Source organism: Microtus pennsylvanicus, chromosome 12 (genome assembly GCF_037038515.1).
Source record: "Microtus pennsylvanicus isolate mMicPen1 chromosome 12, mMicPen1.hap1, whole genome shotgun sequence".
Classification (NCBI taxonomy): domain Eukaryota; kingdom Metazoa; phylum Chordata; class Mammalia; order Rodentia; family Cricetidae; genus Microtus; species Microtus pennsylvanicus.
Window position 1 is genome coordinate 93,054,827 of NC_134590.1, and position 26,391 is coordinate 93,081,217.

At 52.3% G+C, this 26,391-nt stretch overlaps 1 protein-coding gene and 1 pseudogene across 2 annotated transcripts in view; one reads left to right on the forward strand and one right to left on the reverse strand.

Annotated features, from left to right (window-relative positions):
- Positions 1-545: 545 nt before the first annotated feature.
- The window catches only part of LOC142832295 (uncharacterized), a 57,151-nt gene continuing 31,305 nt past the window's right edge, over positions 546-26,391 (reverse strand). The window contains exons 2-4 of one of the 2 annotated variants that reach the window (XM_075942690.1): positions 6,774-6,900; positions 6,508-6,568; positions 546-6,018 (exon numbers count right to left, since the gene is read on the reverse strand). In XM_075942690.1, the coding sequence (XP_075798805.1) occupies positions 4,428-6,018; positions 6,508-6,568; positions 6,774-6,900 (1,779 nt within the window). In that variant the 3' untranslated portion in view covers positions 546-4,427. Of the gene's footprint in view, positions 6,019-6,507; positions 6,569-6,773; positions 7,133-26,391 lie in introns of both variants that reach the window. The other variant, XM_075942691.1, reaches the window with a different exon arrangement.
- On the forward strand, positions 10,711-11,119 carry LOC142832300 (small ribosomal subunit protein eS26 pseudogene; annotated as a pseudogene).

The following is a 26,391-nucleotide window of genomic DNA, read 5'->3' on the forward strand; positions in this document are numbered from 1 at the left end:
CAGCTGGAGCTCCCACTAGTTCAGGTCAATTGTTTCAGTGGGTGTACCCATCATGGTCTTGACCTCTTTGCTCATATTCTCACTCCTCCCACCCAGTCAAAGTCCAGCCAACTGGGCTTTGGGAGTCCAGTGTTCCAATGCAGGTCTCTGCCTCTGTTTCCATCAGTTGCTGGATGAAGGATCTATGGCGATATTTAAGATATTTATCAGTCTAACTACAGGGCAAGACCAGCTTGGGCATTCTCTCCTCTTGCTTAGAATCTTAGCTGGGGTCATTCTCTAGGTTTCTTGGGAATTCCTCTAGTGCCGGGTTTCTTGAGAGCACCATAATGGCTCTCTCAATCAAAATATCTCTTTCCTTGCTCTCATCTCTTTCCTCCATCTCACCTATCCTGTTTCCTCAAGTTCTTCCACCTCCCCTTCTCCCCTCCTGTTCCCCTTCTGTCCTCCCTTCTCCTCCCACCCTCATGCTCCCAATTTTGTCTATTTCCCCTTTCAAGGTGGATCTATATATGTTTTCTTAGGGTTCACCTTGTTATCTTGCTTCTCTAGGTTCATGAACTATAGGCTCAATATCCTTTGCAAGTATCCATTTATGGTGGAGTATATACAATATTCATCTTTCTGGGTCTGGGTTACCTCACTCAGGATGATTTTTCTAGTTCCATCCATTTACATGCAAATTTCAAGATGTCATTGTTTTTTACCACTGAGTAGTACTCCATTGTGTAAATGTGTCACATTTTCTCTATCCAGTCTTCACTTGAGGGGCATCTAGATTGTTTCCACATTCTGGCTAATACAAATAATGCTGTTATGAACATAGTTGGACAAATGTCCTTGTAGTATGATTGAGTATATATATATATATATATAATATATATATATATATACTCAGAGTGATATTGCTAGGTCCTGAGATAAGTTAACAATTTTCTGAGAAACCACCATACTGATTTCCAAAGTGGATGTACAAGTTTGCATTCCCACCAGCAATGGAGGAGTGTTTCCCTTATCCACATCTTCAGCATAAGCTATCATTGGTGTTTTTGATTTCAGCCATTCTGACTGTTGTAAAATGGTATCTCAGAGTTGTTTTCATTTGCATTTCCCTGATGGCTAAGGATGTTGAACATTTCCTTAAGTGTCTTTTGGCCATTTGAGATTCTTTTGTTGAGAATTCTCTATTTAGTTCTGTACTCCATTTTTAAGTGGGTTATTTGGAATTTTGGTGTCTAATTTCTTAAGCTCTTTATATCTTTTGGAGATCAGTCTTATGTCTGATGTGGGGTCAGTGAAGATTTTTTTTCTCATTCAATCGGCTGCCTTTTTGTCTAATTGACTGTGTCCTTTGCTTTACAGAAGCTTCTCAGTTTCAGAAGGTCCCATTTATTTAGTGTTGCTCTTATTGTCTGTGCTACTGGGGTTATATTTAGGAAGTGGTCTCCTGTGACCATGCATTGAAGGCTACTTCCCATTTTCTCTTCTATCATGTTCAGTGTGGTCAGATTTATATTTAGGTCTTTTTTTTTTTTTTTTGGTTTTTCGAGACAGGGTTTCTCTGTGTCTTTGGAGCCTGTCCTGGAACTAGCTCTTGTAGACCAGGCTGGCCTCGAACTCACAGAAATCCACCTGCCTCTGCCTCCTGAGTGCTGGGATTAAAGGCATGTACCACCACCACCTGGCTTATATTGAGGTCTTTAATCCATTTGGACTTGAGTTTTGTGCATAGCAAGAGATATGGATCTATTTTCATTCTTCTACATGTTGACATCCAGTTATGCCAGCACCATTTGTTGAAAATGCTTTCTTTTTTCAATTGTATATTTTTCACTTCTTTGTCAAAAATCAGGTATTTATGGGTGTGTGGACTAATATCCGGGTCTTCAATTTGATCTGTTGGTCAACCTCTCTGTTTTTATGCCAATACTGGGTTATTTGCATTACTGTAGCTCTATAACAGAGCTTGATATCAGGGATGGTGATACCTCTGGAAGTTCCTTTATTGTACAGGATTGTTTTGACTATCCTGTTTTTTTTTATATGAGGTTGAATATTGTTCTTTCAAAGTGTGTGAAGAATTGTGTTGTGATTTTGATGGGGATTGCATTGAATCTATATATTGCTTGTGGTAAGATTGCTATTTTTATTATGATGATGCTACGTATCCAAAAGCATGGGAGATCTTTCCATCTTCTGGTCTCTCTTTCAGTTTCTTTCTTCAGAGTCTTAAAGTTTTTGTCAAACAGGTCTTTCACTTCTTTGGTTAGTGTTACCCCATGATATTTTATGTTATTTGTGGCTATTGTGCACGGTGATGTTCCTCTGATTTTTCTCAGCGTTTTTATCATTTTGATATAGAAGGGCTACTGATTTCTTTTTAGTTGATATTGTATCCTGCCACATTACTGAAGATATTCATCAGCTGTAGGAGTTCTTTGGTAGAGTTTTTGGAACCACTTATTTATACTATAATATTACCTGCAAATAACAAAAGTTTGACTTCTTCCTTTCCAATTTGAATCCCCTTAATCACCTTTTCTTGTCCTATTGTTATAACCAGAACTTCCAGAACTATGTTGAATAGATACGGAGAGAGTAGACAGCCTTGCCTTGTTCCTGATTGTAGTGGGATTGTTTTGAGTTTCTCTCCACTTGATTTGATGTTGGCTGTTGGCTTGTTGTATATAGCTTTTATTATGTTTAGATATGTTCCTTGTGTCCCTGATCTCTCTAAGATGCTTATCAAGAAGGGGTGTTGGATTTTGTCAAATGCTTTTTTAGCATGTAATGAGATGATCATATGTTTTTTCTTTCAGTTTATTTATATGGTAGATTATATTCATAGAGTTTTATATGTTGATCTATCTCTGCATCTCTGGGATAAGCCAACTTGATCATGGTGGATGCTTTTTTTTTTTTTTTTTGCTGTGTTCCTGGATTTGGCTTGCCAGTATTTTATTGAGTATTTTTGCACATATGTTCATGAGTAAGACTAGTCTGTAATACTCTTACTTGGTTGAGTCTTTGTGTGTTTTGGTATCAGAGTAACTATAGCCTCATAAACAGAGTTTGGCAATGTTCCTTCTGTTTCTATTATGTGGTTCACCTTGAGGAATACAGGTAATAGCTCTTCTTTGAAGTTCTGGTAGAATTCTGCAATGAAACCATCCAGTCCTGGGCTTTCTTAGATTGGGAGGCTTTTGATGACCACTTCTATTTCCTTGAAGGTTATAGGTCTATTTAAATTGTTCACGTGGTCTTGATTTAATTTTGGTATGTGATACCTATCAAGAAAATTGTCTATTTCTTTTACATGTTCCAATTTTGTCGACTGCAAGTTTTTGTAGCATGACCTAATAATTCTCTAGATTTCCTCAGTGGCTGTTGTTATGCCCCTCTTTTCATTTCTGATTTTGTTAATTTGGATGTTCTCTCTCTGCCTTTTGATTAGTTTGGATAAGGGTTTGTCTATCTTGTTGATTTTCTCAAAGAACTAGCTCTTTGTTTCATTCATTGAATTGTTTTCTTTGTTTCTATTTTATTGATTTCAGCCCTCAATTTGAGTATTTCCTGTTTTCTACTCCTCTTGGGTGAGTCTGCTTTGTTTCGTTGTAGAGTATTCAGGTGTGCTATTAAGTCATGAGTACGAGCTTTCTCCACTTTATGTAGGCACTTAGTGCTATTAACTTTCCTCTTAGCACTGCTTTCATAGTCTGCCATAGATCTGGGTACACTGTTCCTTCATTTTCATTGAATTATAGAAATCTTCAATTTCTTTTTTTACGTCTTCTTTGACTCAGTGGTGGTTCAATAGAGCACTGTTTAATTTCCATGTGTGTGTTGGATTCCCTAGAACTACACTTCCAGAGTTTTGAGCTTCTATGCTGGTGCTTGGGATTGAACCCAGGTCCTGAGGAAATGCAACCATCTTTCCAGATCCCTTTTTTTTGGTATTTTGAGAAAGGATTCCTCTATAAACTAGTACCATTCTGGAATTCAATATTAGGTCATCAGGCTTAGCAGCAATCACATTTTCTTACTGATAAAATTCTCTGCCATTCATTTGTGTTTCTAAAAATATAAGAAGTATTTAACCTCAGAACCAAGTACCAGGACCCAAAAATAATGGAATGACAATATAAATATCACTTTCAATTGGAAATACATTTTATTATTCAAATTATCAAACATGTATTCTTGGAATACAATGTTTACAACTTTAAAAAGAGACAATATTTTAACTATGGAGTGGCTCTACTAATTTTACTGAAGCACCATTGAGATAAAAATGTAGGCTTTTTCATTTGTGGACAGCAAGGCGTGACCTCATTTATTAGGTTGATGGAGATTTTCACCAGTGTGAATATTTTTTATGATTTTGAAGGATACTGCAACATGCAAAGACTTTACCATATTGATTACATTCATAAGATTTGCCTCCAGTATGAGTTTTCTTCTATTTGAAGATGACTATTAAGTGCAAAGTCTCTACCACATTGATTATATCCATAGGATTTCTCTCTAGTATGACATCTTTCATGCCTATGAAGATGACTTTTACGTGCAAATGCTTTATCACACTGCTTACATTCATAGGGTTTCTCTCCAGTATGAATTCTTTCATGACTGTGAAGATGACTATTATGTCCAAAGGCTTTACCACATTGACTACATACATAGGGTTTTTCCCCAGTATGAGTTCTTTCATGACTGAGAAGATGACTCTTCCTTGCAAAGACTTTACCACATAGATTACATTCATAGGGTTTCTCTCCTGTATGACTTCTTTCATGAATGAGAAGATTATTCTTCTGTGTAAAGGAGTTAGCATTTTGATTATATTCATAGAGTTTCTCTCCAGTATGACTTCTTTCATGACTGAGAAGATTACTCTTCTGAGCAAAGGCTTTACCACACTGATTACATTCATAGGGTTTCTCTCCAGTATGAATTCTTTCATGAATGAGAAGATTACTCTTCTGTGCAAAGGCTTTACTACATTGATTACATTCATAGGGTTTCTCTCCAGAATGAACTCTTTCATGACTGCGAAGAGAACTCTTCTGTGCAAAGGCTTTGTGACACTGACTACATTCAAAGGGTTTCTCTCCAGTATGACTTCTTTCATGACTACGAAGATTACACTTCTCTACAAAGGCTTTACCACATTGATTACATTCATAGGGTTTCTCTCCAGTATGAATTCTTTCATGAATGAGAAGTTTATACTTGTGTGCAAAGGCTTTACCACACTGATTACATTCATAGCGTTTCTCTCCAGTGTGACTTTTTTCATGCCTGTGAAGATTACTCTTCTGCACAAAGGTTTTACCACATTGATTACATTCATAGGGTTTCTCTCCAGTATAAACAGTTTTATATATTTGAAGATAACTGGGACTTGCAAAGGCTTTACTGCATTGCTCATATTCATACCTTTTCTCTCTAGAATGAGTTCTATGTGCTTGATGAAAACTATGACATGCAGAAACATTATCACTTTGATTATATTCGTAGGGTTTTTCTTCCAAATGGGTTCTTTGGTGTGCCTGTAAAGTAGAACCATATTGAATGGGTTTATCATGTTGATCACATTCATTGAGATTCTCTTCATTATTGGTTGTTTTGTGTGTTTGAAGATACCTGTGATGGCTAAAGTCCTTAGTATGAAGCTCACATTTTTCACTTCCCTTTCCAAAATGAGCTTTTTCATGTCTTTGAAAAGAACTGGAATAACTCAGAGTTTTACAACACTGACTGCATGTATAACATACACCGTGAGTCACACTGCATGAGCAAAGTGAGCCAGGACAGACAGATGGATTTCCATATTCCTTGTTCTCATAAGGGTTTTCGCCAAAGTGAGAGTGTAAACTTGTATCACAGCCATCCTGTCTTCTCGCAGTGGGGACTACAACATATCTTCTAACTGTTCCAGGAGGAAAAGAGGAATATTGCTTCTTTCCATATCCCTGATGCTCATATGGCTTGTATCCAGAGTGACAGTTGATATGCCTATTAAAGGAACAATAGCAAATAAAAGGTTTTCACATTACATTCACATAGTCTAACACTTTGTGCCTCAGAGACTTGCTGTATAGATTCAGGTTTCTATACCACAATACATTCCTTGTTGCTCATAAAGTGCTCTTCTCACTAAATTATTGTAAGTCACTCACTACAAGTATATGAGGAACACTAGGTTTAATATGGAAGTTTTGCTTATAAAAGATCTTGGGCATAGTGTAATTGCGTTATCAACATCTATACCTTATATGATGATTGAAGGCCATGATAATAATTGGATGGACAATTCTACAAAATGCTTTTCATATGGCTATGATTAAAACTGTGACATGCGCTATACTATACAATACTATAGTATTGTTTCCTTATCTTATCCTTAAAGGAATGGTTTTCAAATCAGGTCCCTGACACTGAAATACATGGTGTTGTAACACTTCTTCCATGGTGTATATGTACCAGCTTGCACATGAAAATTACCTTCCATGTCTTCTAGAACTTTGATCATCTTCTTCAATATTGTAGTCGTCCCATTTGTAACCTAAAATATAGTACCAGAAAATGTATATGATATATTACTGGAAATTAGGCACAGTCGAATATTCTATCTTTCATGAATCATTGAACAATGTCTGATTTATTCACTAGATTCTTTCTCTTTCATGTTCAAAATCACAGAATAGCAACAATCATCAAGAGAGGATTGTCCCATAAGTTAAAAAGTGACAGAAAGCTCATATTCCTACCTATAGAAATGAGGTTCCAGTAGGTTTCCACCATAACATCTCTGTAGAGACTCTTCTGGGAAGGATCCAGCAAAGCCCACTCTTCGTGAGTGAAATTCACATGCACATCCTCATAGGTCACTGCATCCTAAAGTATCCCACATATGTACATAATAGAAGTGTTGAGTCTGACTGCATTGTAAATGTATATTTCATTGAGAATATATTTACATAATTCATTGTGCTCATTACATTATGTCACATTGGTCATAAAATAACAAAGGCAGTCACCAACACATTTTAAAAGGAAAGAGAAAAGGAGAATCATGCCTTCCATATCTGTGGCCATAAAACAGAATCTGTCATTGCAGGAGAAATGCCTAGTAATAAACACAGAGAGACATGTAAACAGAATAACACTATTTGGTATACATCATAATTTTTTTAATTATCAATTTAAAAAAGTATACACAATATGGTTATGTTGGGGCCCACCTTTAATCCCAAATCTCAGGAGGTAAAGGCAGGTGATACTTAATGATTTCCAAGATAGCCTCGTCTGTGTAGAGATTTCCAGGACAGTCAAAGTTACATACTGAGACTGTCTCAATCAAACAAATAGAAAGCACTCAAAGAGTTAAAATATTCAATCCAGCTCTGTACTTCTCAGTCATAATCTGAAGTGATCCCTTATAAATTGTATGGCTAATAATTCCTAGGGAGGAATGCATGTTTAGTTCTGACTGTCAAATCAAAGAATTCTCAGAAACATTAGCAGAGTAAATGCTTATCCCAAAAAGAATAATAAAATGATGGAGTATATAAAGATGTGTCAACACATAAGATCACCTGTCCTAGACCAGTTCTCAGCACTCACTTGTATTTACCAACTATTCCTATCATCAGGTCAAGAGAACTCAGTGCTCTTTTCTGACTTCAGTAAATACCAGGTAGACAAGTGACAGTCACTCACAACCACCTGAAACTACACCCCTAGGGGATCTGACTCTTTCTGGTCTGCATGAGCACCAGGAAGACACAGTTTATGCAAGCATGTAAATCATAAAATCCTAATAAATCTAAAAGAATAAAGGGACCATAGATCGATCTCAGTTGGCAGCATTCTTGCCTAGCATGTGTGAATCCCTCAGTTCAATTCCTGTTCCTGAAAGGAACAAGTGAAGAGGTAGATGTAGTAAGATGAAACACTGAAAATCATTCTTGGGCCATAGGAAGTTTGAGGGCAGCCTGGCCTATATGAAACACTACCTTTAGAAACAACACACAAGAAAGCAACACAGGAATATCCCAGGAGAAAGAAAAGAATATAGGATACAAGCTATTACAGCTTTTTGAAAGCCCATAAATCTGGAATAGGAATGGATCCTAGTCAACAGAAATGGCAAAATGGGTATGGGAACTGAACTCTGTCTTCTGCAAAGTTTATATACATTCTTTCTACGCAGCCATCTTTTCAACTCCTAGACATTGTTTATGTACAATGTGGTTTCAGTTTCTGACTGTTATCACCAGCAGAAGATATGTTTATCTTGGAGAAAGCAGACCCTCAGAATGTCCCACCAAGGGCTGTATCTAAAAAAAAAACAGGATTTTACTGTCCACCAGTAAGAATCCACAGGACCAAATGAACAGTTCTTGCTTGTCAAGTTAACAACATCGGATCCCTATATAATTATATATAGTTCTGAACCCAAAATATTGACATTTAGGCTAAAGACTGTAGTCTGCAAAAAAAGAGGTCTCCCTAAAATCAAATCTTTAGAAAAGGTCTTCTTCAGATAGACATGGAGGCCTGAAATCTCTGATCTTACCAAGTAGGAAGTGGAAGGAAGCAAGAGAATAGGGACAGGACTTCAAGGCTAGATTTTGGCCCAAAATGTCGTATCTCAAAAAGGAAAGAAAAACAAAAAAATCAAAGTCTTTCTAAGGTGGCACATAAAGGTCCTAGTTGATTAAAAGGAGCTATAGGAGAAAGACAAATAGTACCATATAAAACACTTCATTTTCATTGTAAGACTTAACTGTTTAATAATATCTATACATACATTGATGAGATATTTTAATCCCATCAAAAAATTTAAGTGTGATTCAAGACCAGAGTGCATTCCTTTATCCCATCTAGACATTTAAACATTTAGAATTGCATGTGTGTCGTGTGTGTTAGGGCAGGCACGGAAGGGCCATAATGAGAACTTGAAGATCAGAGGACAGCGTTCAGTAGTTGATTTCTCCTTCTACATCAGGCTTGCATACCAAGTACTTTTCCTACTGAGCCAGCCTCACCAGCACTACTTCGCTGAATTCTAACCCACAGATAGTCTCACTCTTATATTCAAACACATCTATATTTCTTGTGGGCCTTTTCGCAGAGGATCTCTTTGTAGTTCTGGCAGGCCTAAACTCACTTTTTGAGTCAGAGCAGTCTTGAACTTCCTGCATCTGCCTCCAAATTACGAGCATGACAAGTATGTGCTCTCATGCTCTGTTAATTTAATGTACTGATTAAATCAGACTATAATACAGAGATATATGGCAACTCTTCAAGAATGGCAAAAATAAAGGGAAAGTGACATATTTATTTTAAAATCTTTTAACTCTAGCTCATGGGAAGTCTAACCATATAACAGGCATCACCAGTTGGTCTCTTATTGGACTAGGGAAACTCACAATTTCATTTCTCAGTAACATGCTGTAGAGTTTGCATGTTTCTTGGCCCTATACTGGCAAAATTGTTTTGTGTCTTTAGAGCATAGTCGCAGTCTGTGCTTTGGTCTGGCCGCATGCTAGTGGTGATCCTTTTGCTTCAGCTTTTCAAGTGCTGGGATTGCAACTGTGTGTCACTAAAACTAGGTCAAGAAATTCTGTGTAAAAGAGGACTTATTGGCAGACTATTTGCATATTATGTGTGAAACACTTGGGTTTGATCCGTAACCCACAGTGGAGAAATGTGGCCTCATTGTTCATCCAATATGCCCATAAGTATATAAAATGCACATGAAGATCTTCAAATCAAAATTAATCCAAAAGAGAAGGGAAGCACACTACCTATTCATTAATGAAAACATCCAACATGATGACCTTTCAATTTCTAACAACTAGTCCCCAAACACAAAGGCACCCTTCTTTGTAAAAGAAATATGATCAGAGGATCCCATAGGCACAGCTTCCACCTGCGCCAATTAGAAGAAGAGATGTGAGCGACACATCTCTAAACCAAACCAGTCCAGTTTCTAGGCTCTAGGCTCTAGGCCATGGAGTACATCCTGTGCTCCTCCCCCACTCATCACAGCCCCAGCAGCCAATCAGCAGGTAAAACTGCTCCACCAGTCTCACCAGCCATTCTAAAGGCCATTTATCCCATGGGCACCAACAGGAGGAAGAGGTGAGAGACTGGTGTCCAGCTGGAGAGCCCGTCGAGACACATCCTGTGCCCCTCCCCCACCATGGCAGCCCCACCACCCACGCAGCAGCTGTACCCTGAAGCATGGAAACCACCTGCACCAACTGGAGGAAAAGAGGACCCCCCCCCTGTGCCAAGCTAAAGGCACCACCTGTGCCTATAATTAGCCCAAACCCAGAAGAGTACATGGCAGTGCCAGAATATATTTAACCACAGAGTAAAATGGCACCACCAGTGGTTCTACAACAGTAAGACCTGACATCCCAATTCAGAAGGAGCAGAAGAAAACGGCCTTAAAAATAACTTTATGACGACGATAGAGACCCTTAAAGAGGAGATAAAACATTCCTTTAAAGAAATTGAGGAAAATGTAGGGCACAAGGGCCAACTGGAGCAGGAAAACCAACAAATTCCTGAGGACCCTGACTCTGAACCCAGAGTCAGTGAAAGAAACACACCCTGAATCTGAAATCTAAGCCAGGGGGGAAAAAAACTTTATCCCTGAACCCCAAACCAAAGAAACATACCCTGCTTTCGGGACTTGGCTCCAAGATGACCAAAAAAAAAAGGAGAAACAACGGTCGTGCCAAAAAGGGCCGCGGCCATGTGCAACCAATTCGCTGCACTAACTGCACCCGCTGTGTGCTCAAGGACAAGGCCATTAAGAAGTTTGTCATAAGAACATCGTAGAGGCGGCTGCTTTCAGGGACATATCCGAAGCAAGTGTCTTCGATGCTTATGTGCTCCCCAAACTCTATGTCAAGCTGCATTACTATGTGAGCTGTGCTATTCATTGCAAGGTAGTCAGGAATCGATCCCGGGAAGCTCGGAAGGACAGAACACCCCCACCACGATTTAGACCTGCTGGTGCTGCACCACGACCTCCACCAAAGCCCATGTAAAATGGCTTCATAAGGATAGAAGAAAACACCTTGGAAAAATAAAATGGAACAGAAAGAAAGAAAGAAAGAAAGAAAGAAAGAAAGAAAGAAAGAAAGAAAGAAAGAAAGAAAGAAAGAAAGATGCCCTGACTCTGAAACCAGGGTCAAAGAAACACCCTTTGCCCCTAGAATCAGAGCCAGTGAAAGAAATATGCCCTGGCCCTAAGATTACAGCCAAAAGGCCAGAAAGGACCAGTGTAAGAAACACAGTTTGGCACTGAAATCAGAGCCATTTCTGTCCCTGACCAATAAAACTAACCAATCCCTGAGCAGAGAAAACCAATCCCTTTTCTCCCTGGGAAAACTCTGCCCCTAAGAAGCCTGTTCAGTTGGGGGCTGTGTTTCACCACCCTGGCAAAGGCAGCCACTCTCCTGGACTCCTCCTTCCCAAATAAATGTCTTTCTCAGAAGAGTCTTGGGTGGCAATCTTCCTTCACCAGTGCAGAATAGAAGAGCATGGCTGGACGTCCCTTGGGGCTGGGCACTGAGCAGAACAGAACAGAACAGAACCTTGCTGGGATAGTCCCTTAGGAGGGCGGAGCAGAAAAAGTAACAACTTTTAGCCAGAGCAGAAGGAGATTGCTGTATTTCTGCAGTGGCTTCTCCTTTAGCAGAGTGTTAGCAAAAGAAGTAATATCTTGGTCTGGAGAAGAAGCTGATAGCTCTGCTAGGACATCCCCTTAGGGAAACAGAGCAGAGTTCAGCTGTAGTGACTCACCAGGAGAAGAACCGGACTGCTCTATCCTGCCGGGAGACCATTTCACACTGCACCCCAGTTTCAGGTAGCTTCGCTTCCCAACAAGTCGGGACATCTTTCCCTCTAGGGCTGAGCTGTCCTATTATGGCTCCAGACTCCAGAGCTGTCCTCTATCCCTCCACAGTTGTGTCCCTACTGCAGATCTACTCATCCAGAGCGGTGCTACTGCAGCTCTGCCCCCCCCTCCCACAGCTGTCCTACTGCAGCTCTCCCCCCCACAGCAGTCCTCTGCAGCTCTATCCCCCCCCACAGCTGTCCTCTGCAGCTCTCCCCCCCACAGCTGTCCTCTGCAGCTCTACCCCCACAAACAGCTGCCCTCTGCAGCTCTACCCCCCACAGCTGTCCTCTGCAGCTCTACCCCCCCCCACAGCTGTCCTCTGCAGCTCTACCCCCCCACAGCTGTCCTCTGCAGCTCTACCCCACCACAGCTGTCCTCTGCAGCTCTACCCCCCACAGCTGTCCTCTGCAGCTCTACCCCCCCACACAGCTGTCCTCTGCAGCTCTACCCCCCCACAGCTGTCCTCTGCAGCTCTACCCCCCATAGCTCTCCTACTGCAGCTCTATCCCCCAAAGCGGTCCTCTGCAGCTCTACCCCCCACACAGCTGTCCTCTGCAGCTCTACCCCCCCACAGCTGTCACCTGCAGCTCTACCCCCCACAGCTGTCCTCTGCAGTTCTACCTCCCCACAGCTGTCCTCTGCAGCTCTACCCCCCACAGCTGTCCTCTGCAGCTCTACCCCCCACAGCTGTCCTCTGCAGCTCTCCCCCCCCACAGCTGTCCTCTGCAGCTCTACCCCCACAGCTGTCCTCTGCAACTCTACCCCCCACAGCGGTCCTCTGCAGCTCTACACCCCCACAGCTGTCCTCTGCAGCTCTACCCTCCACAGCTGTCCTCTGCAGCTCTACCCCCCCACAGCTGTCCTCTGCAGCTCTACCCCCCCACAGCTATCGTCTGCAGCTCTACCCCCCACAGCTGTCCTCTGCAGCTCTACCCCCACAGCTGTCCTCTGCAGCTCTACCCCCCCACAGCTGTCCACTGCAGCTCTACCCCCACAGCTGTCCTCAGCAGCTCTACCCCCCACAGCTGTCCTCTGCAGCTCTACACCCCCACAGCTGTCCTCTGCAGCTCTCCCCCTCCACAGCTGTCCTCTGCAGCTCTACCCCCCACAGCTGTCCTCTGCAGCTCTACCCCCCACAGCTGTCCTCTGCAGCTCTCCCCCCCCCACAGCTGTCCTCTTCAGCTCTACCCCCCGAGCTGTCCTCTGCAGCTCTACCCCCACAGCTGTCCTCTGCAGCTCTACCACCACAGCTGTCCTCTGCAGCTCTACCCCCACACAGCTGTCCTATTGCTGCTCTACCCCCCCACAGCTTTCCTCTGCAGCTCTACCCCCACAGCTGTCCCCTGCAGCTCTACCCCCCCCCACAGCTGTCCTCTGCAGCTCTACCCCCACAGCTGTCCTCTGCAGCTCTAACCCAACAGCTGTCCTCTGCAGCTCTACCCCCACAGCTGTCCTCTGCAGCTCTACCCCCACAGCTGTCCTCTGCAGCTCTACCCCCACAGCTGTCCTCTGCAGCTCTACCCCCACAGCTGTCCTCTGCAGCTCTACCCCCACAGCTGTCCTCTGCAGCTCTACCCCCCACAGCTGTCCTCTGCAGCTCTACCCCCACAGCTGTCCTCTGCAACTCTACCCCCCACAGCGGTCCTCTGCAGCTCTACACCCCCACAGCTGTCCTCTGCAGCTCTACACCCCCACAGCTGTCCTCTGCAGCTCTACCCCCCCACAGCTGTCCTCTGCAGCTCTACACCCCCACAGCTATCGTCTGCAGCTCTACCCCCCACAGCTGTCCTCTGCAGCTCTACCCCCACAGCTGTCCTCTGCAGCTCTACCCCCCCCCACAGCTGTCCTCTGCAGCTCTACCCCCCACAGCGGTCCTCTGCAGCACTACCCCTCCACAGCTGTCCTCTGCAGCTCTACACCCCCACAGCTGTCCTCTGCAGCTCTCCTCCTCCACAGCTGTCCTCTGCAGCTCTACCCCCCAAGCTGTCCTCTGCAGCTCTACCCCCCCACAACTGTCCTCTGCAGCTCTCCTCCCCACAGCTGTCCTCTACAGCTCTACCCCCCCAGCTGTCCTCTGCAGCTCTACCCCCACAGCTGTCCTCTGCAGCTCTACCCCCACAGCTGTCCTCTGCAGCTCTACCCCCCCACAGCTGTCCTATTGCTGCTCTACCCCCCCACAGCTGTCCTCAGCAGCTCTACCCCCACAGCTGTCCTCTGCAGCTCTACCCCCCCCCACAGCTGTCCTCTGCAGCTCTACCCACACAGCTGTCCTCTGCAGCTCTAACCCCACAGCTGTCCTCTGCAGCTCTACCCCCACAGCTGTCCTCTGCAGCTCTACCCCCACAGCTGTCCTCTGCAGCTCTACCCCCACAGCTGTACTCTGCAGCTCTACCCCCCCCACAGCTGTCCTCTGCAGCTCTACCCACCACAGCTGTCCTCTGCAGCTCTAGCCCCCCCACAGCTGTCCTCTGCAGCTCTACCCCCACAGCTGTCCTCTGCAGCTCTACCCCCCCCACAGCTGTCCTCTGCAACTCTACCCCCCACAGCGGTCCTCTGCAGCTCTACCCCCCCACAGCTGTCCTCTGCAGCTCTACCCCCCCACAGCTATCGTCTGCAGCTCTACCCCCCACAGCTGTACTCTGCAGCTCTACCCCCACAGCTGTCCTCTGCAGCTCTACCCCCCCCACAGCTGTCCTCTGCAGCTCTACCCCCACAGCTGTCCTCAGCAGCTCTACCCCCCACAGCTGTCCTCTGCAGCTCTACACCCCCACAGCTGTCCTCTGCAGCTCTCCCCCTCCACAGCTGTCCTCTGCAGCTCTACCCCCCACAGCTGTCCTCTGCAGCTCTACCCCCCCACAGCTGTCCTCTGCAGCTCTCCCCCCCCCCACAGCTCTCCTCTTCAGCTCTACCCCCCCAGCTGTCCTCTGCAGCTCTACCCCCACAGCTGTCCTCTGCAGCTCTACCCCCACAGCTGTCCTCTGCAGCTCTACCCCCACAGCTGTCCTCTGCAGCTCTACCCCCCCACAGCTGTCCTATTGCTGCTCTACCCCCCCACAGCTTTCCTCAGCAGCTCTCCCCCACAGCTGTCCTCTGCAGCTCTACCCCCCCCACAGCTGTCCTCTGCAGCTCTACACCCCCACAGCTGTCCTCTGCAGCTCTCCCCCTCCACAGCTGTCCTCTGCAGCTCTACCCCCCACAGCTGTCCTCTGCAGCTCTACCCCCCCACAGCTGTCCTCTGCAGCTCTCCCCCCCCACAGCTGTCCTCTTCAGCTCTACCCCCCCCAGCTGTCCTCTGCAGCTCTACCCCCACAGCTGTCCTCTGCAGCTCTACCCCCACAGCTGTCCTCTGCAGCTCTACCCCCACAGCTGTCCTCTGCAGCTCTACCCCCCCACAGCTGTCCTATTGCTGCTCTACCCCCCCACAGCTTTCCTCAGCAGCTCTACCCCCACAGCTATCCTCTGCAGCTCTACACCCCCACAGCTGTCCTCTGCAGCTCTACCCCCACAGCTGTCCTCTGCAGCTCTAACCCCACAGCTGTCCTCTGCAGCTCTACCCCCACAGCTGTCCTCTGCAGCTCTACCCCCACAGCTGTCCTCTGCAGCTCTACCCCCACAGCTGTCCTCTGCAGCTCTCCCCCTCCACAGCTGTCCTCTGCAGCTCAACCCCCACAGCTGTACTCTGCAGCTCTACCCCCCCCACAGCTGTCCTCTGCAGCTCTCCCCCCCACAGCTGTCCTCTGCAGCTCTACCCCCACTGCTGTCCTCTGCAACTCTACCCCCCACAGCGGTCCTCTGCAGCTCTACACCCCCACAGCTGTCCTCTGCAGCTCTACCCCCCACAGCTGTCCTCTGCAGCTCTACCCCCCCCCACAGCTGTCCTCAGCAGCTCTACCCCCCCACAGCTGTCCTCTGCAGCTCTACCCCCCATAGCTCTCCTACTGCAGCTCTATCCCCCAAAGCGGTCCTCTGCAGCTCTACCCCCCACACAGCTGTCCTCTGCAGCTCTACCCCCCCACAGCTGTCACCTGCAGCTCTACCCCCCACAGCTGTCCTCTGCAGTTCTACATCCCCACAGCTGTCCTCTGCAGCTCTACCCCCCACAGCTGTCCTCTGCAGCTCTACCCCCACAGCTGTCCTCTGCAGCTCTACCCCCACAGCTGTCCTCTGCAGCTCTACCCCCACAGCTGTCCTCTGCAGCTCTACCCCCACAGCTGTCCTCTGCAGCTCTACCCCCCCCACAGCTGTCCTCTGCAGCTCTCCCCCCCACAGCTGTCCTCTGCAGCTCTACCCCCACAGCTGTCCTCTGCAACTCTACCCCCCACAGCGGTCCTCTGCAGCTCTACACCCCCACAGCTGTCCTCTGCAGCTCTACACCCCCACAGCTGTTCTCTGCAGCTCTACCCCCCCACAGCTGTCCTCTGCAGCTCTACACCCCCACAGCTATCGTCTGCAGCTCTACCCCCCACAGCTGTCCTCTGCAGCTCTACCCCCACAGCTGTCCTCTGCAGCTCTACCCCCCCCACAGCTGTCCTCTGCAGCTCTACCCCCCAACAGCGGTCCTCTGCAGCTCTACCCCTCCACAGCTGTCCTCTGCAGCTCTACACCCCCACAGCTGTCCTCTGCAGCTCTCCCCCTCCACAGCTGTCCTCTGCAGCTCTACCCCCCAAGCTGTCCTCTGCAGCTCTACCCCCCCACAACTGTCCTCTGCAGCTCTCCTCCCCACAGCTGTCCTCTACAGCTCTACCCCCCCAGCTGTCCTCTGCAGCTCTACCCCCACAGCTGTCCTCTGCAGCTCTACCCCCACAGCTGTCCTCTGCAGCTCTACCCCCCCACAGCTGTCCTATTGCTGCTCTACCCCCCCACAGCTGTCCTCAGCAGCTCTACCCCCACAGCTGTCCTCTGCAGCTCTACCCCCCCCACAGCTGTCCTCTGCAGCTCTACCCCCACAGCTGTCCTCTGCAGCTCTAACCCCACAGCTGTCCTCTGCAGCTCTACCCCCACAGCTGTCCTCTGCAGCTCTACCCCCACAGCTGTCCTCTGCAGCTCTACCCCCACAGCTGTCCTCTGCAGCTCTACCCCCACAGCTGTACTCTGCAGCTCTACCCCCCCCACAGCTGTCCTCTGCAGCTCTACCCACCACAGCTGTCCTCTGCAGCTCTAGCCCCCCCACAGCTGTCCTCTGCAGCTCTACCCCCACAGCTGTCCTCTGCAGCTCTACCCCCCCCACAGCTGTCCTCTGCAGCTCTACCCCCCACAGTGGTCCTCTGCAGCTCTACCCCCCCACAGCTGTCCTCTGCAGCTCTACCCCCCCACAGCTATCGTCTGCAGCTCTACCCCCCACAGCTGTACTCTGCAGCTCTACCCCCACAGCTGTCCTCTGCAGCTCTACCCCCCCCACAGCTGTCCTCTGCAGCTCTACCCCCACAGCTGTCCTCAGCAGCTCTACCCCCCACAGCTGTCCTCTGCAGCTCTACACCCCCACAGCTGTCCTCTGCAGCTCTCCCCCTCCACAGCTGTCCTCTGCAGCTCTACCCCCCACAGCTGTCCTCTGCAGCTCTACCCCCCCACAGCTGTCCTCTGCAGCTCTCCCCCCCCCACAGCTCTCCTCTTCAGCTCTACCCCCCCAGCTGTCCTCTGCAGCTCTACCCCCACAGCTGTCCTCTGCAGCTCTACCCCCACAGCTGTCCTCTGCAGCTCTACCCCCACAGCTGTCCTCTGCAGCTCTACCCCCCCACACCTGTCCTATTGCTGCTCTACCCCCCCACAGCTTTCCTCAGCAGCTCTCCCCCACAGCTGTCCTCTGCAGCTCTACCCCCCCCACAGCTGTCCTCTGCAGCTCTACACCCCCACAGCTGTCCTCTGCAGCTCTCCCCCTCCACAGCTGTCCTCTGCAGCTCTACCCCCCACAGCTGTCCTCTGCAGCTCTACCCCCCCACAGCTGTCCTCTGTAGCTCTCCCCCCCCACAGCTGTCCTCTTCAGCTCTACCCCCCCAGCTGTCCTCTGCAGCTCTACCCCCACAGCTGTCCTCTGCAGCTCTACCCCCAAAGCTGTCCTCTGCAGCTCTACCCCCACAGCTGTCCTCTGCAGCTCTACCCCCCACAGCTGTCCTATTGCTGCTCTACCCCCCCACAGCTTTCCTCAGCAGCTCTACCCCCACAGCTGTCCTCTGCAGCTCTACACCCCCACAGCTGTCCTCTGCAGCTCTACCCCCACAGCTGTCCTCTGCAGCTCTAACCCCACAGATGTCCTCTGCAGCTCTACCCCCACAGCTGTCCTCTGCAGCTCTACCCCCACAGCTGTCCTCTGCAGCTCTACCCCCACAGCTGTCCTCTGCAGCTCTACCCCCACAGCTGTCCTCTGCAGCTCTACCCCCACAGCTGTCCTCTGCAGCTCTACCCCCCCCACAGCTGTCCTCTGCAGCTCTACCCCCCCCACAGCTGTCCTCTGCAGCTCTACCCCCACTGCTGTCCTCTGCAACTCTACCCCCCACAGCGGTCCTCTGCAGCTCTACACCCCCACAGCTGTCCTCTGCAGCTCTACCCCCCACAGCTGTCCTCTGCAGCTCTACCCCCCCCCCCACAGCTGTCCTCTGCAGCTCTACCCCCCCACAGCTGTCCTCTGCAGCTCTACCCCCCATAGCTCTGCTACTGCAGCTCTATCCCCCAAAGCGGTCCTCTGCAGCTGTACCCCCCACACAGCTGTCCTCTGCAGCTCTACCCCCCCACAGCTGTCCTCTGCAGCTCGACCCCCCCACAGCTATCGTCTGTAGCTCTACCCCCCACAGCTGTCCTCTGCAGCTCTACCCCCACAGCTGTCCTCTGCAGCTCTACCCCCCCACAGCTGTCCTCTGCAGCTCTATCCCCCAAAGCGGTCCTCTGCAGCTCTACCCTCCACAGCTGTCCTCTGCAGCTCTACCCCCCCACAGCTGTCCTCTGCAGCTCGACCCCCCCACAGCTATCGTCTGCAGCTCTACCCCCCACAGCTGTCCTCTGCAGCTCTACCCCCACAGCTGTCCTCTGCAGCTCTACCCCCCCCACAGCTGGCCACTGCAGCTCTACCCCCACAGCTGTCCTCAGCAGCTCTACCCCCCACAGCTGTCCTCTGCAGCTCTACACCCCCACAGCTGTCCTCTGCAGCTCTCCCCCTCCACAGCTGTCCTCTGCAGCTCTACCCCCCACAGCTGTCCTCTGCAGCTCTACCCCCCACAGCTGTCCTCTGCAGCTCTCCCCCCCCACAGCTGTCCTCTTCAGCTCTACCCCCCGAGCTGTCCTCTGCAGCTCTACCCCCACAGCTGTCCTCTGCAGCTCTACCCCCACAGCTGTCCTCTGCAGCTCTACCCCCCCACAGCTGTCCTATTGCTGCTCTACCCCCCACAGCTTTCCTCTGCAGCTCTACCCCCACAGCTGTCCCCTGCAGCTCTACCACCCCCCACAGCTGTCCTCTGCAGCTCTACCCCCACAGCTGTCCTCTGCAGCTCTAACCCAACAGCTGTCCTCTGCAGCTCTACCCCCACAGCTGTCCTCTGCAGCTCTACCCCCACAGCTGTCCTCTGCAGCTCTACCCCCACAGCTGTCCTCTGCAGCTCTACCCCCATAGCTGTCCTCTGCAGCTCTACCCCCACAGCTGTCCTCTGCAGCTCTACCCCCCCCCACAGCTGTCCTCTGCAGCTCTCCCCCCCACAGCTGTCCTCTGCAGCTCTACCCCCACAGCTGTCCTCTGCAACTCTACCCCCCACAGCGGTCCTCTGCAGCTCTACACCCCCACAGCTGTCCTCTGCAGCTCTACACCCCCACAGCTGTCCTCTGCAGCTCTACCCCCCCACAGCTGTCCTCTGCAGCTCTACACCCCCACAGCTATCGTCTGCAGCTCTACCCCCCACAGCTGTCCTCTGCAGCTCTACCCCCACAGCTGTCCTCTGCAGCTCTACCCCCCCCACAGCTGTCCTCTGCAGCTCTACCCCCCACAGCGGTCCTCTGCAGCTCTACCCCTCCACAGCTGTCCTCTGCAGCTCTACACCCCCACAGCTGTCCTCTGCAGCTCTCCCCCTCCACAGCTGTCCTCTGCAGCTCTACCCCCCAAGCTGTCCTCTGCAGCTCTACCCCCCCACAACTGTCCTCTGCAGCTCTCCTCCCTACAGCTGTCCTCTACAGCTCTACCCCCCCAGCTGTCCTCTGCAGCTCTACCCCCACAGCTGTCCTCTGCAGCTCTACCCCCACAGCTGTCCTCTGCAGCTCTACCCCCCCACAGCTGTCCTATTGCTGCTCTACCCCCCCACAGCTGTCCTCAGCAGCTCTACCCCCACAGCTGTCCTCTGCATCTCTACCCCCCCCACAGCTGTCCTCTGCAGCTCTACACCCACAGCTGTCCTCTGCACCTCTAACCCCACAGCTGTCCTCTGCAGCTCTACCCCCACAGCTGTCCTCTGCAGCTCTACCCCCACAGCTGTCCTCTGCAACTCTACCCCCACAGCTGTCCTCTGCAGCTCTACCCCCACAGCTGTACTCTGCAGATCTACCCCCCCCCACAGCTGTCCTCTGCAGCTCTACCCACCACAGCTGTCCTCTGCAGCTCTAGCCCCCCCACACCTGTCCTCTGCAGCTCTACCCCCACAGCTGTCCTCTGCAGCTCTACCCCCCCCACAGCTGTCCTCTGCAGCTCTACCCCCCACAGCGGTCCTCTGCAGCTCTACCCCCCCACAGCTGTCCTCTGCAGCTCTACCCCCCCACAGCTATCGTCTGCAGCTCTACCCCCCACAGCTGTCCTCTGCAGCTCTACCCCCACAGCTGTCCTCTGCAGCTCTACCCCCCATAGCTCCCCTACTGCAGCTCTATCCCCCAAAGCGGTCCTCTGCAGCTCTACCCCCCACACAGCTGTCCTCTGCAGCTCTACCCCCCCACAGCTGTCACCTGCAGCTCTACCACCCACAGCTGTCCTCTGCAGTTCTACCTCCCCACAGCTGTCCTCTGCAGCTCTACCCCCCACAGCTGTCCTCTGCAGCTCTACCGCCACAGCTGTCCTCTGCAGCGCTACCCCCACAGCTGTCCTCTGCAGCTCTACCCCCACAGCTGTCCTCTGCAGCTCTACCCCCACAGCTGTCCTCTGCAGCTCTACCCCCCCCCACAGCTGTCCTCTGCAGCTCTCCCCCCCACAGCTGTCCTCTGCAGCTCTACCCCCACAGCTGTCCTCTGCAACTCTACCCCCCACAGCGGTCCTCTGCTGCTCTACACCCCCACAGCTGTCCTCTGCAGCTCTACACCCCCACAGCTGTCCTCTGCAGCTCTACCCCCCCACAGCTGTCCTCTGCAGCTCTACACCCCCACAGCTATCGTCTGCAGCTCTACCCCCCACAGCTGTCCTCTGCAGCTCTACCCCCACAGCTGTCCTCTGCAGCTCTACCCCCCCCACAGCTGTCCTCTGCAGCTCTACCCCCCACAGCGGTCCTCTGCAGCTCTACCCCTCCACAGCTGTCCTCTGCAGCTCTACACCCCCACAGCTGTCCTCTGCAGCTCTCCCCCTCCACAGCTGTCCTCTGCAGCTCTACCCCCCAAGCTGTCCTCTGCAGCTCTACCCCCCCACAACTGTCCTCTGCAGCTCTCCTCCCCACAGCTGTCCTCTACAGCTCTACCCCCCCAGCTGTCCTCTGCAGCTCTACCCCCACAGCTGTCCTCTGCAGCTCTACCCCCACAGCTGTCCTCTGCAGCTCTACCCCCCCACAGCTGTCCTATTGCTGCTCTACCCCCCCACAGCTGTCCTCAGCAGCTCTACCCCCACAGCTGTCCTCTGCAGCTCTACCCCCCCCCACAGCTGTCCTCTGCAGCTCTACCCCCACAGCTGTCCTCTGCAGCTCTAACCCCACAGCTGTCCTCTGCAGCTCTACCCCCACAGCTGTCCTCTGCAGCTCTACCCCCACAGCTGTCCTCTGCAGCTCTACCCCCACAGCTGTCCTCTGCAGCTCTACCCCCACGGCTGTACTCTGCAGCTCTACCCCCCCCACAGCTGTCCTCTGCAGCTCTACCCACCACAGCTGTCCTCTGCAGCTCTAGCCCCCCCACAGCTGTCCTGTGCAGCTCTACCCCCACAGCTGTCCTCTGCAGCTCTACCCCCCCCACAGCTGTCCTCTGCAGCTCTACCCCCCACAGCGGTCCTCTGCAGCTCTACCCCCCCACAGCTGTCCTCTGCAGCTCTACCCCCCCACAGCTATCGTCTGCAGCTCTACCCCCCACAGCTGTACTCTGCAGCTCTACACCCACAGCTGTCCTCTGCAGCTCTACCCCCCCCCACAGCTGTCCTCTGCAGCTCTACCCCCACAGCTGTCCTCAGCAGCTCTACCCCCCACAGCTGTCCTCTGCAGCTCTACACCCCCACAGCTGTCCTCTGCAGCTCTCCCCCTCCACAGCAGTCCTCTGCAGCTCTACCCCCCACAGCTGTCCTCTGCAGCTCTACCCCCCCACAGCTGTCCTCTGCAGCTCTCCCCCCCCACAGCTCTCCTCTTCAGCTCTACCCCCCCAGCTGTCCTCTGCAGCTCTACCCCCACAGCTGTCCTCTGCAGCTCTACCCCCACAGCTGTCCTCTGCAGCTCTACCCCCACAGCTGTCCTCTGCAGCTCTACCCCCCCACAGCTCTCCTATTGCTGCTCTACCCCCCCACAGCTTTCCTCAGCAGCTCTCCCCCACAGCTGTCCTCTGCAGCTCTACCCCCCCCACAGCTGTCCTCTGCAGCTCTACACCCCCACAGCTGTCCTCTGCAGCTCTCCCCCTCCACAGCTGTCCTCTGCAGCTCTACCCCCCACAGCTGTCCTCTGCAGCTCTACCCCCCCACAGCTGTCCTCTGCAGCTCTCCCCCCCCACAGCTGTCCTCTTCAGCTCTACCCCCCAGCTGTCCTCTGCAGCTCTACCCCACAGCTGTCCTCTGCAGCTCTACCCCCACAGCTGTCCTCTGCAGCTCTACCCCCACAGCTGTCCTCTGCAGCTCTACCCCCCCACAGCTGTCCTATTGCTGCTCTACCCCCCCACAGCTTTCCTCAGCAGCTCTACCCCCACAGCTGTCCTCTGCAGCTCTACACCCCCACAGCTGTCCTCTGCAGCTCTACCCCCACAGCTGTCCTCTGCAGCTCTAACCCCACAGCTGTCCTCTGCAGCTCTACCCCCACAGCTGTCCTCTGCAGCTCTACCCCCACAGCTGTCCTCTGCAGCTCTACCCCCACAGCTGTCCTCTGCAGCTCTACCCCCACAGCTGTCCTCTGCAGCTCTACCCCCACAGCTGTCCTCAGCAGCTCTACCCCCCCCACAGCTGTCCTCTGCAGCTCTCCCCCCCACAGCTGTCCTCTGCAGCTCTACCCCCACTGCTGTCCTCTGCAACTCTACTCCCCACAGCGGTCCTCTGCAGCTCTACACCCCCACAGCTGTCCTCTGCAGCTCTACCCCCCACAGCTGTCCTCTGCAGCTCTACCCCCCCCCACAGCTGTCCTCTGCAGCTCTACCCCCCCACAGCTGTACTCTGCAGCTCTACCCCCCATAGCTCTCCTACTGCAGCTGTATCCCCCAAAGCGGTCCTCTGCAGCTCTACCCCCCACACAGCTGTCCTCTGTAGCTCTACCCCCCCACAGCTGTCACCTGCAGCTCTACCCCCCACAGCTGTCCTCTGCAGTTCTACCTCCCCACAGCTGTCCTCTGCAGCTCTACCCCCCACAGCTGTCCTCTGCAGCTCTACCCTCCACAGCTGTCCTCTGCAGCTCTCCCCCCCCCACAGCTGTCCTCTGCAGCTCTACCCCCACAGCTGTCCTCTGCAACTCTACCCCCCACAGCGGTCCTCTGCAGCTCTACACCCCCACAGCTGTCCTCTGCAGCTCTACCCTCCACAGCTGTCCTCTGCAGCTCTACCCCCCCACAGCTGTCCTCTGCAGCTCGACCCCCCCACAGCTATCGTCTGCAGCTCTACCCCCCACAGGGGTCCTCTGCAGCTCTACCCCCACAGCTGTCCTCTGCAGCTCTACCCCCCCCACAGCTGTCCACTGCAGCTCTACCCCCACAGCTGTCCTCAGCAGCTCTACCCCCCACAGCTGTCCTCTGCAGCTCTACACCCCCACAGCTGTCCTCTGCAGCTCTCCCCCTCCACAGCTGTCCTCTGCAGCTCTACCCCCCACAGCTGTCCTCTGCAGCTCTACCCCCCACAGCTGTCCTCTGCAGCTCTCCCCCCATACAGCTGTCCTCTTCAGCTCTACCCCCCGAGCTGTCCTCTGCAGCTCTACCCGCACATCTGTCCTCTGCAGCTCTACCCCCACAGCTGTCCTCTGCAGCTCTACCCCCCCACAGCTGTCCTATTGCTGCTCTACCCCCCCACAGCTTTCCTCTGCAGCTCTACCCCCACAGCTGTCCCCTACAGCTCTACCACCCCCCACAGCTGTCCTCTGCAGCTCTACCCCCACAGCTGTCCTCTGCAGCCCTAACCCAACAGCTGTCCTCTGCAGCTCTACCCCCACAGCTGTCCTCTGCAGCTCTACCCCCACAGCTGTCCTCTGCAGCTCTACCCCCACAGCTGTCCTCTGCAGCTCTACCCCCACAGCTGTCCTCTGCAGCTCTACCCCCACAGCTGTCCTCTGCAGCTCTACCCCCCCCACAGCTGTCCTCTGCAGCTCTCCCCCCCACAGCTGTCCTCTGCAGCTCTACCCCCACAGCTGTCCTCTGCAACTCTACCCCCCACAGCGGTCCTCTGCAGCTCTACACCCCCACAGCTGTCCTCTGCAGCTCTACACCCCCACAGCTGTCCTCTGCAGCTCTACCCCCCACAGCTGTCCTCTGCAGCTCTACACCCCCACAGCTATCGTCTGCAGCTCTACCCCCCACAGCTGTCCTCTGCAGCTCTACCCCCACAGCTGTCCTCTGCAGCTCTACCCCCCCACAGCTGTCCTCTGCAGCTCTACCCCCCACAGCGGTCCTCTGCAGCTCTACCCCTCCACAGCTGTCCTCTGCAGCTCTACACCCCCACAGCTGTCCTCTGCAGCTCTCCCCCTCCACAGCTGTCCTCTGCAGCTCTACCCCCCAAGCTGTCCTCTGCAGCTCTAACCCCCCACAACTGTCCTCTGCAGCTCTCCTCCCTACAGCTGTCCTCTACAGCTCTACCCCCCCAGCTGTCCTCTGCAGCTCTATCCCCACAGCTGTCCTCTGAAGCTCTACCCCCACAGCTCTCCTCTGCAGCTCTACCCCCCCACAGCTGTCCTATTGCTGCTCTACCCCCCCACAGCTGTCCTCAGCAGCTCTACCCCCACAGCTGTCCTCTGCAGCTCTACCCCCCCCCCACAGCTGTCCTCTGCAGCTCTACACCCACAGCTGTCCTCTGCACCTCTAACCCCACAGCTGTCCTCTGCAGCTCTACCCCCACAGCTGTCCTCTGCAGCTCTACCCCCACAGCTGTCCTCTGCAGCTCTACCCCCACAGCTGTCCTCTGCAGCTCTACCCCCACAGCTGTACTCTGCAGCTCTACCCCCCCCACAGCTGTCCTCTGCAGCTCTACCCACCACAGCTGTCCTCTGCAGCTCTAGCCCCCCCACAGCTGTCCTCTGCAGCTCTACCCCCACAGCTGTCCTCTGCAGCTCTACCCCCCCCACAGCTGTCCTCTGCAGCTCTACCCCCCACAGCGGTCCTCTGCAGCTCTACCCCCCCACAGCTGTCCTCTGCAGCTCTACCCCCCCACAGCTATCGTCTGCAGCTCTACCCCCCACAGCTGTCCTCTGCAGCTCTACCCCCACAGCTGTCCTCTGCAGCTCTACCCCCCCCACAGCTGTCCTCTGCAGCTCTACCCCCACAGCTGTCCTCAGCAGCTCTACCCCCCACAGCTGTCCTCTGCAGCTCTACACCCCCACAGCTGTCCTCTGCAGCTCTCCCCCTCCACAGCTGTCCTCTGCAGCTCTACCCCCCACAGCTGTCCTCTGCAGCTCTACCCCCCCACAGCTGTCCTCTGCAGCTCCCCCCCCCCACAGCTGTCCTCTTCAGCTCTACCCCCCCAGCTGTCCTCTGCAGCTCTACCCCCACAGCTGTCCTCTGCAGCTCTACCCCCACAGCTGTCCTCTGCAGCTCTACCCCCACAGCTGTCCTCTGCAGCTCTACCCCCCCACAGCTGTCCTATTGCTGCTCTACCCCCCCACAGCTTTCCTCAGCAGCTCTCCCCCACAGCTGTCCTCTGCAGCTCTACCCCCCCCCACAGCTGTCCTCTGCAGCTCTACACCCCCACAGCTGTCCTCTGCAGCTCTCCCCCTCCACAGCTGTCCTCTGCAGCTCTACCCCCCACAGCTGTCCTCTGCAGCTCTACCCCCCCCACAGCTGTCCTCTGCAGCTCTCCCCCCAACACAGCTGTCCTCTTCAGCTCTACCCCCCCAGCTGTCCTCTGCAGCTCTACCCCCACAGCTGTCCTCTGCAGCTCTACCCCCACAGCTGTCCTCTGCAGCTCTACCCCCACAGCTGTCCTC